The following is an 11471-nucleotide window of genomic DNA, read 5'->3' as shown; positions in this document are numbered from 1 at the left end:
CTCTTAACTGCAATTTTGAACTGTTGGGACGGATATTTCATTAGTGATTTGCCGGAATCATATAGAAAAAGGATCCTTTCGAGTAGTGTTTCCCAAACTTTTTCTTTCACGGAACCATGCAATGCTATTTACTTTGACAAGAATTCCAGTATGTCACAAGCGTTTTCACCAAATCGGCGCAATTTTTCTCTTTGGTTTTGTATCTATGTTTTCCAGAGGCTTAACCAGACTTTTTGCCTACATAACCAACTTAATTAGCAGCTCGTGAAAACATTTAAATTTTGTTATGGAAGCTTTGGAAACCGCTGGTTTAGAGCATCTGAATAAACCCCTTGGTAATGTTTATGAAATTGTGTAGCCTCAGTGATTAACTTGAATGTTACTCCTTTGCTGGATAGGAAAGCGCTGATACTTATCTAATATATAATATGAATTTAACAAAACATTCGCTGCCAGCAACACACAAATTGGCAGCATGGAACAGCTGTAATGCAACAAATACAGACAAATAAAAGTCAACCAACGCAATAAAATGGAACAAAACAGTTCAACACAAAACAAACAATACAAGCTGATAAATGATAAAATCTAGGCGCAATAAAATCGTTTTGCTCTGAAGGTTAACAGCACATACTCGATGCTGTGTAAGATTACAAACATTCATGTGAGTGGAACACGTATTTAGAATGAGGTTTGAACAGCAAGCTGCAGGATTGTGTGTAAGAAAATTTGTGCGCCGGTGTGTTTTGAGGATTGTCCGTCGCTTGGAAATTAGCCGCGTGCATAGAAATAATAAAGAAGAATTTACTCGCATGGAAAATCACCTACATGGCAGATTACAAAGACTCGTCTTGTATATTCTTATACACATACAAAGATAAACATATTATGAGATCATTGTACGTAAACACAGTCGCCTTGTTATAAATTTAAGTACAACCACTTATATACTTGCGTGTAAACGTAGTGCGCACGTTGCACAACTTAACATATTATAATACTAATGCGATAGCGAATAAATTATATACAGATGCGATTTGCCAGAAGGCATGAAAAGTAATACAGAAGACAATTAAGTGCTCCATTCTAAAATCGGAACGGATGAAGTCAACGAAGCAATTACGCCTAAATAATAGTAAGTTTGCATAGCGTTATATGAAACCGTGTAATGTGATACATATTCAACGCTCTTCAATACAGCTTTTTTTGATCCGGGAATCACCTCCTCATTTACCGGTGCCAGGTTTTACTACAGAAAAAGAAAAAAATTATCCTATGTAGCCCAGTATAGTCACAATCTTGAGAAAAAAAATCATTTAAAAACTTCACATACAAATATTTTCAAAACAAGACCAGTACAAATGTCATCATTACAGACATTTATGAATGGAAATCAGATTAATTCCATTGCCAATAACTGACTTTTTGGCACAAAGAAAACGTAGATTGCATATAACCAACGTTTCGTCTGCCATGCGGCAAGGCGTCATTACAAATGCGACGAGACTTTCAAAGGGCTTTTAATTTCATTTACACAAAGTTACATGTTCAAGAGCACTGCAGAAAGTGCCACTGTTTGCAGGTCACATACATTATACTATTTGCTCACAACATAATCAAGTTTAAGTTTAAATACATTACCTTTTGTCTATTGCTCGGTTTCACGTTTTTGTACAAGTAGGAGCGGAGCCTACTGAGCACTTGGCAGTAGAGGGAGCTCAAACCGGCCATGTCCCGTGTGATGTAAGAAACCAGTTTTGGATTCAGTTCATTGTAGTAAGTCACCTGTAGCACAGGAGTTGTGAGACACGTTGTTCTCATTGGCGTTTGCGACAAGCAAAAGTGGTGAATTGTTACCGCTAACATTATATTATACTCGTTGTTGTCCACAATAAACAAGAATGACTTTAAACACTAGAGTTTGCACAAAGTTGTGATGCTCTTAATAGCAGACGGACCACACGAAAAAGCTTAAAACTGTTTTAATTGCATGTTGTTCACATTTTACAACACACAGACCATCAAGCATCATACATTGTGTAAGCTGCAGACAGTGGCCATCTGTCTGCAACTTACACAATTCATATTATTGGCTCCACTTTGCTCATTATACATTGTGTAATGCCTTATAGGGCGCATATGGTTGTGCTTTATTTGAAATTGCTATCCCACAAACCTCAGAGCAGACGCCATTCTGGTGACGGGCGACAAAACCTGCGCATGCAACTTCAGCTCGGGTGAATCCCGCCACTGGAGGGATGCTCTCCTTCGCCACCGAGCGGATGGCAACTTGGTACGGTTCGCTAAAATGGGGAAATAGATGAAAATGAAGGTTATAAAATAGATGTCAGTGCTTAGGGAAAAAATACTCAATTTTTGTAATTGGTGTACAAGCATTTAAGCGTAGATGAATACCAGACCAAACTAGTTATTGATACACGCATTGCTATTGCAAAACTGCGACAGTTTTTGTTCTAAGATCAACTTTGTTTCTCATGTTCAGATATTAAATTTCCGCCCAAAACATGTGTTAGCAGTAATAATTTTTGCGACAAGCTTATTGGAATCTAGTGATTTGCCGTTGTCAAAAGCTTCTTCAAACACCAAAGAGTGTGAACAAAAAATGCTACTTTTGCGAGGTGGGTTTTCTGTCAGAGACGAGAAGTACGAAATCGTTCGGTGCGCCACCACCGTTCTCCCCTCCCTTCATCACTGTCCGGTAGATGGCGTCCTCGTCGCTCACCTTCTCCACCAGCTTGTACGATCTGAAAGTCAATAGTTTTTATGATAATATTTGAAACGTCCGCCCACATTCAATTTAAGTTGTCTGGTCCACGAGCGATGTCAAAGCATAACGTAGTGAATGCGAAACGTTTTGTTTAATGATCTGCAGACAGTTCCACCTATATGGTCTCATCAATGCTACAATCACCAGCTGACGAAAAACTATCTGTCATACGCTCACTGCTTGTACATGGTTTTGTTAAATGGTTTTAAGAATGTCTTTCCAACGTTACGAAATCACCTTCCTTTGTTTAGTCCACATGCGTCGCCGTTACGAATACAGAAGATAAAAGGTGAAACACAAAAACGTGAGGAAAGGAAGTAGTTTTTGTCACCAAGGACATCTATGTTGCTGCAGAATCACCATACATACAGATACAGCAACGTTTAAGATTTCCGAAGAGCAACAATCAATCAATATAATAACAGAAACGTCCACAACCATAATTTTATTCTCCCGCCAGATGCAATTGCAAATCAGTAGGTAAAATATAACAGTAAACTCGTGGACAAAGTCTTAAAATATTCTACAAGCATTTTGTCACCACTTATGACGACATAATTGCGCGAAAGTTTTTGTTTCCGGTCCTAGGCCCAGTAAATATATTAACACTACTTTTCGTGCAGCGTAGCCTTAGTCAGTCGACGTTTTGCCTACATTGCGTCTAAACACGTGACAGGCAATGCATCAACCCCGGGTCGATTTCTTGGAAAGGTCGTGACGTGCACACAACATTATTCGGGTCGTTCCGTTTACGACAAAATTGTCTGCGCACCGAAGCACAGTTATAGGCCACGGTCGTTATGTACGGGTAGGTTGTAAAGTATGAAAACATACAGACGAGCAGTGGGTACATAATTTAATACCTCGTCTGCTTGTGAAAGCTGACTGACAAACAGAGACTTTGTATTCTTCTCAAGCCAAAGAACGCATTCAATCAATAAAATCTCCATAATGTCCATGTTTACCACATCGTAAACACTTTCTACCGTCACAGAATTTGCTTTTACACCTAAATTTGGTAGTTTTTAACACACACAGATTTATTATTCCACCATTCGAAACAACTCCGTGTATTATACAGGGTTATACAGCAACTATTAACTAATATGCGGCCTCCGCAAATGTTACAGTTGGGACTAAACCCACAACAACATCTTCAACAACAAAACACAACGTTCTTAGCTGACAAGACCGCCTTCAGTCACCAGCTGCACTGATAAGACCTGATAGGTCGAAACAGTGTGCACTATACTATCTACAGCTCACTGATCATTATTGGCCTATTGCTTGTAAATACAATGTTCATGCTCTTCAAAACTCGGCATACCTCATAGTGTTCATTAGTACGTAACTATATGTTCCAGTATGCCAGGGGAATAAACTAATGTAAAACATAAGAGTGGGAAGCCGTACACTCACATCATTAGTGAATCCCACTCGGATCTTGCCTTGAAACTTCTCAGGACGGAGAAGACGGATTCCACCTGAAGTGGTTTCTCCATTTTCAAAGTCACCGAAATCGAGAGGACGCCACTTTCTTCACGTGTGCACAGAACAACCTGTAAGGCATGCGTGAAAATATTTTTGAAACAACTGGTTGGTTGCTTCCACAACCTTTAGAAATTAATTGTTGCGGGATCTTAAATATAATACCAAGCCTCTGACATTGTATTTGAACTAAAACGCCTCGAACTAAAAAGTAGACGTGAGGATTTAATGACATTAAAGTGGGTCGAAAGTGATGTTCACAAAAACCACACCACCGTACCGACATTCAAAACCTGACATCTTACAAGCCCATCAGCTTTGAATGGAGCAGGTACACATAGGGTCGCCGACCTGTGATCTTAGATATATATAACTACGGGAGTACAAAGGAAATATGGCCTGCAGAGCATAGGAACTACAGAATACAACTTAATGTGACAAAGCCCCTTCAGTCGCTTTATAAGATCAACTTCAGCATATGAATACTAAGCGCCAGTACGATCGTTACCTGTTCAATGGAGGAAGCAAGTTGCCAGTCTCGTCGGGCGGCAATACGTGTGAGGGACGTGACGTTCCCGTAGCACAAATACATGGCGTTCGCTTTGCTCCAAGTGACTGACAGACGATCCTGGCGACGGAATGAGAGGATGTACCGACGATCGAGACGAATTTTCCGTCGCGCCGCCGCTTCTTGCTGCCTTCTCTGGCCGTCCTAAAGACATTCGAGATTAAAAAACCCTTTTTTGTTATTACGATCCATCGTTGCCTGGAGAAAGTTCCGAAATAAAGTTGCATGGTACTGATGATTATACAACAAATTGATAGGAAAAGCAATTTGTTTTGAAAGTGCTGGTATGGCTTATATACTTAAATCTTGGCAAAGGTAAAAGCCAGGTTTGAAATATGCACCACTCTACATTCTAGATCAGTGATTCCCAAAATGGTTTTCTTGGAACCTTAAGCTTCCATAATAAAAAAAATTCGGGGGGTTCCATGAGCTGCTTTCTAGCTTTGAGCAAAAAAGTCTTTGGTTAGTTTAAATAGTCTTAATGCGCTCCGCGGCAAAAAATTTGGACAACATTAATCTAATGCGTTTTTCTCTGAACACAAGCAAACATTTCGCACGCCCAAGGTTTCGATGAAGCGGTGATAAGAGAACGAGACAACGTTGCTGTAACGTTGACATTTCCTTTCGTTAGACGTATTGCTGATATATGATCAAAATAGCCGCTACCCAGCAATGACAGGAAGGAATGCTTATAGGTACGTAGGCCTAATTGCGTGGAAATGACCCATCACGCGCTTGCAACAAAGCGCCTACACAAAATACTCTTATAATATTGGAAATAAATATAGTAAAACAACACAACGTTTTAGTAGGACAGGCATTCGCGCGCGTGCCTAAATACGACTAATATATATATGTACATAATGTGAAAGGTGCGTTTTATGGAAAATAGTGATACATTTCCCATTGACTTTGATAAAACCAGATAGCTTAACACCACACAAAACCCCAGTCATTCATTAACCTACCACCGGTTCCGGTAGAAACTGGGGAAGCAGAGAACCGGTCTGGTCATCGTCTCGCACTTCGTATGTTAGAAAAGCACTGTTAATATGGCGACGTTCTCCAATCTTCCCGTTGTCGTAGCGATAAGCCTCGACCCTCACTCCAACCTCTAGGCTGAACAACAAATGCATGTGTATTAGTGTATTGGAGGATCAATATAATAAAACCGTGCTGTTAGTACTGCTGGAAAAGATGCGCGTGTTTTGGCGTGAATAAATAGGATTTGGGTTGTATTGTATTTTGTCTTCTTCAGCAATACACCCATGAGTTTGGGATCGATGGAAGAAGATCGAAGTAATCCAGGGACACAGGTTTATTGTATGGTTCAATTTAACCTTGCAAAATATTCTTGAAAGTAGTTTATTCGGAGAGTTAAAGGGTAAACTATGTTCAAATCAACTAAAAACTGAATTTTGCATCACGTTCACCATCTCCCATACATAGTAAAACTCATGTACAACATCAACCATGTAATGTTTATGTAACAAAGGAAGCGATATATATACAGTGCCCCGGTCAACAGTAACCTAACACCACTTCCATACACAACGGGCTACTCGCCTGTCAACACCATTTCATATATATCAGCGTTCGGAGGTTAACGGTCCAACGGTCACAGTAATAGCCGTGTTAATACCACGCAAGTATGTGGCGTCATGCGGCCAAAACATAAATTTACATAAAATGACACACCTGTATAATGCATATATGTATGATGGGTATCGTATATGGTACAAAATTACGCACATAGTTAGTGTACAAGCATATCGTATGTAAAAAATTATCACCTGTTTTGGAACACGTTGTTTACTACGGATCTAAGCACAATCCGATCTCCCACAGTACTTGGTCCGCGGAAATAAACCATATCGACAGAACGTAGTGAAGCGAAACCACGACAGAAACGCCTGGGGAGATCAATGCATAGGTTCAATTAACGCCAGGACAACAATTTGTGTTGGCTGCAGGGCAAGGAGCATTGCAATAGCGGCAGATTTTGTGATACAACCATTGCTATTGTCACCAATTCTTTCATCAACTTTAGGCCTTATACAGAACCACAAGACAATCTTTTTTTTGCCTTGTGCCGAAGAAATATTTGCAACAAAATCAGATAACTTTCAGGGTTCAATTCGCCACAAAAACATCTTTTTCACTTACCCAGCAGAAATTGAAGCCACATTCTCCATCCATGACATAACCTGACCACCAAATGTGTTGCCATGGTGATTGGCATGAGGAGGCAAAACAAGTTCAACACTTTCCACCCTGCCACGAACAATTTAGTTATTAAACTTCACAATATCAACCCACCAGCAGCACAGAGTGATGAAAAATTTTAACCACATTCAAATATACTGACTTTGTAACTTACATGGTGTCTGCGCCATGGACCATATTAGATGGTAAAACACCACCATTTGGAGGCTTTCCTTTTACTGGTGAATTCATCGGGCTTGACTGGAATTCATGAAGCAGAGATTTCATGGTTTTAGCATGTTGAATTCGGAGCTGTAAAACAAATAGTAAAAATCGTAGGTTGACACCCACATTAGACCCAAGTAAATATGCAATAGAAGCAAGGGGATTTTAACTTAACAAAACAAAAAATAGCAGAAGGATCCATTGAAAAGTTCATTAACCAACAACACAGATTAGTGTGAGTCAGAGAAATGAGCAATTGACAGCACATTGTTTAACTGTTTTGAGTGTACATCATGTTGCATGTTTTGGTTCTATTGGTGTTGAACGGTTATTTTAAACTATATGTAAAATATACATAGAATTTTCTTGTTACAACCATATTTCGTAGTGAAATTATTGCATTCTGATTCAAATATGAGCTCATACTTTTCTTCTCTCGCTGGCAAGAGCAAAGCATTCCTTTTCATCAGCACTCTGACATGTGAAGCGTGGAAGTGGAACCTAGAAAATAGCAGCATCAACATGAATGGGTTACATAAGCTGCCATGTGCACATTCCCCCATAATTTTATTAAATTGTTTGGCGCTTCGCTCGATAATGCTCATTTTGTGCATGATTACCTTTTTGTTATTGTCATCCAAAGCAACAAAAGTCAAGAATGCTTCACAGATGGTCTTGTTCTTCCTTTCTTTCAGACTTTCACATGTAACTTTGATGCCCACCTGTTGCAAGGTTAAAATGCATTTAAATATAGTGTATACACCACAATGATCTCAAAATAAGTATTTGCCAATAAACATTATTTAATACATTACTTGTTGCTAAACACAAAACATAAAAATAAGTATATACATAATACGTTTATATATATATATACATTATAATTAGTATATGTATATAATTAGAATATGTATGTACCCAAGTAATAATTAGAATATGTATGCATATAAATTCTCAACAACTATTGTTGTACCTCCATACTAGTAGTAAATGCTCTGTTGACTTGTGCATGCAAGTTTATAATTTGTCCAAGTTCGATTTCACTTTCAAAATACAGATCATCAACAGAAACTGTTACACAAGGATGCCCTGCCAGTCGCTCAGCTACAGGAAAAACAAATAAACAACATCTACAGATCATTACAAGACAGGTGATCATAGAAATGCAAAATTGAGGGTTTTGGCAATTACATAACTTTACATATACCCAAACAGTACTGCATTAAAAAACAATACTAGATGTCAATAAACGAGACAGCAAATAAATTAGCACCAAAATATCAGCTGTGATTATTTGGCAAAAAGGTATTTTCTATGAAGAAAAACATCTTAACATATGTGTCTGGATGACCTACATGGTTTTGTTGCCCATTGTATTTTTTCCTTCTCCATATATATTGTCATTTATGTTGTACCAATAGGCACAAAATAAAATGGTTTGATGTGTCAAGTTTTACTAGTTAAACTTTACCCACAGGAAACTGCAATAAGTTTTATACCCACACATCATAAAGACTATTATTTGCACATTATAAATCAACAAGAGAGATATATACTTGCTTACCTGACAGGCAAGCACAAGTGTCAACCCATTTTAACAACTGCCCTCCATCTAATACATTGTATTTGTTAATGTGGTTTGACTGGATTACCTGCAAATTAAAAAATGGCATTATTATTTTTTATGCATATGGATTTATGAAATGTTAATGATGTGACTCTTTATTATGTTGATTTTATTGTTTTAACTAATTTATTTTCAGTGTTGTAATCTACTCTTTTTGATGTTGTAGCAAATAATTCATATTTTAAACTTTTGAAACTTGCTTACACAGATGCTATGACATATTAACCTGGCTCATTCGAATGCTTGTTTCTGATGGAAAAACAACATTTTCCACTTGGATGGAGCATGTTTTCGCATTGGCCTGCAAATAATACGCAATTATTTGACACAAGTGATGTGTCATGATATCACCGATAATTTTAATGTCAAGTTGTTCTTCTCAAAAGACACGATAATTACAACTAGTTTTTGCAGTCGAAGTGCTATGGTTACCTTTGGTGCCTTCCACAACTTTAAAATCGCATATTGTAGCGCGAAATGAAATGTCAACATGCCCACTTTTTATTAACAAAAAGCTAAAACAATTCAAAAACTACATTGTATGCAGCAAACACAGCAAACTGCAATCTTCTTATTTCGACATCTAAATCAGGGGCTTCCCCGAGCACCTTGCGGATTCAAACATAAAATACGATGCCATTACAATTATTTCCTAAAACCCGAATTAATTAATTCATACATACATACCTGCATCGTGTGGCAACGGCAAGTCACAGTGCCTACTCATGTTGCGCGGTAGCCGAAAATTACTCATGGCATATCATTTTTCTCATTTGCGTTTTGTTTGTCACAAGTTGCTTGCCGAGGCTGACATTTAGCTGAAAATATTGTGGAAGTGGTTGACCGCTAGATGGTGAAAGAGTTTAACATCCTTTGCGTACGATTTTGCTGGCACGGTTTTGAGTTTAAGGGGCGTCCATATGACGATCTATTCTCATATTTCATGATCTAACGTCGATCTAAACAAAGTACAAAATGTCACCAGTGCGATTTTATTCCCAAATATGGCATGGCATCGCTTTGGAACTGGAAAGTTTCCACTAGCAAGCAAAACAACATTTTCATATAATTTGCATCTTGCAGGACCAAGGAATGGTGCCAAACTTGTGTTGTTTTCGATTTTTCCAATTCCATTGCGCGATGACATTGCAATAAACGACGTCATCATTTCATCATACCAATTACTCTTTGAAACTTGCGTCACTGCGGACTGTGAATACCCTTGATATAGAGATTCTACGTTTGTTCCGCGCGAAAAATCGTTCGTATATGAAGGTCGTACGTCACAGGGGTTACTCGCAACAGCATGACCCGGAAACCGGGTTTGTGTCAATGACCAATGATCATTGCAATCATTATTGCGCTTGACAACAACCCGCGAACACCCGGATGTTGTGTAAATTTGTAATTAAACTACAACGAGTATGACGTCACAATACCTACGTGGGTTTAATCGTGTTTCTGGCAAAAGAATGTTGCAACAACCTCATACTGTTGTCACTGCCACGGCAAAATAACATGACATTAAACGTATAACGATGAGCCACCAGCTTGTATGGTGGGTGAAGTCGTGTGTGTACGGATTGAATTTGGAACAAAAAAGTAGAGCACAACACAGTTAAGGTATAATTGCAGGGGGCAAAAATAACTGCCATGCGACAACGTCAGGACTCTATTTGCAACCACTGGTTCTATTTTTAAACGCACAAGGACCAATAGCAACCGCATTTGCATTCGTATACCCCTACTTGGATGAGCACAACAATATTGCGTGCGGATCAGATCAAATCCTTTACATAACCCCAAAGCGAAACCCCTTTAGCAGTAATTCCGAAATGGGCCCCGTTTCCACGAGGCGAAATCGTGATCCTGGAAGTGAATACGTTGCCATCTTCCTGTCACGACCGCAGGCATGCAGTGACCACAGCTGGCCCCCATCCCTCTTCCCTTATTAGTTAGCGCCGAACAATGTATGGTATAGACGTCAGTTCGACGCAACTTCGGAAAGAACCTCGGCGACTTGATTGTGATTAGATGAGAATAACGCGCGCGACTTCCGTGAAAACGGGAAAAAACAACGCGAGTGGGTGGATGGATGGGGAGGGGGACGCCGAAATCTGTCCGTCAAATAAAGCCAGGAAGAAATTTGTTTTGGAGATAATGGCTTATTATTGCAATGATAGAAACATTAACCACTCCCATTGAGCTCTCCATGGTACAAACTAATATGAATTGCATAAAATTACAAATTTAGATTGTCCTGAATGGAGTTTCTTTTACGGTAATTCATACGAATCAAAATTATAATCAAATAAGTTATATTTGGCACAAAAAACTACCACGCGGAGAAACAACAAACACAAGAAATAAAATTGTATGGGAAACGATAATTCCAAGAAGGATATGACGGAGAAACGTATTTTTTCATTTCATTTTTTTCACTGGCCGGGTAGCCGAATGTTTGTCAAGTTAAGTTTAGCCAACCGTGAAAGTTTTGGGTTAAAATTATCGTCCCACGAGAAAGAAAACGCTAAAGGGCATATTTTAATAACATTGGTCCGATATGTTAA

The 11471-nt window shown here is 38.8% G+C and overlaps 1 protein-coding gene across 2 annotated transcripts; it reads right to left on the bottom strand.

Moving 5' to 3' along the window:
- Positions 1 to 475: 475 nt before the first annotated feature.
- Positions 476 to 9611, bottom strand: LOC145901748 (acyl-coenzyme A thioesterase 11-like). 2 transcript variants are annotated; one of them, XM_082989529.1, is made up of 16 exons: positions 9589 to 9611; positions 9128 to 9202; positions 8839 to 8926; positions 8248 to 8378; positions 7895 to 7996; positions 7701 to 7775; positions 7225 to 7361; positions 7011 to 7118; positions 6638 to 6757; positions 5813 to 5963; positions 4785 to 4988; positions 4208 to 4347; positions 2631 to 2765; positions 2177 to 2303; positions 1642 to 1785; positions 476 to 1249 (listed from the first exon to the last, which is right to left on the bottom strand). In XM_082989529.1, the coding sequence occupies exons 1-16, from the start codon at positions 9592 to 9594 to the stop codon at positions 1247 to 1249; spliced, it is 1746 nt and encodes a 581-aa protein (XP_082845655.1). In that variant the 5' UTR covers positions 9595 to 9611; the 3' UTR covers positions 476 to 1246. The 2 variants fall into 2 exon arrangements, with proteins under 2 accessions (XP_082845655.1, XP_082845647.1); XM_082989521.1 differs by lacking the exon at positions 9589 to 9611 and adding an exon at positions 9334 to 9473.
- Positions 9612 to 11471: the final 1860 nt, after the last annotated feature.

The sequence above is a fragment of the Ascidia mentula genome, chromosome 1, assembly GCF_947561715.1.
Source record: "Ascidia mentula chromosome 1, kaAscMent1.1, whole genome shotgun sequence".
Lineage (NCBI taxonomy): Eukaryota > Metazoa > Chordata > Ascidiacea > Phlebobranchia > Ascidiidae > Ascidia > Ascidia mentula.
The sequence above is the reverse complement of the archived record's forward strand: the minus strand, read 5'-3'. Positions and strand labels throughout refer to the sequence as shown.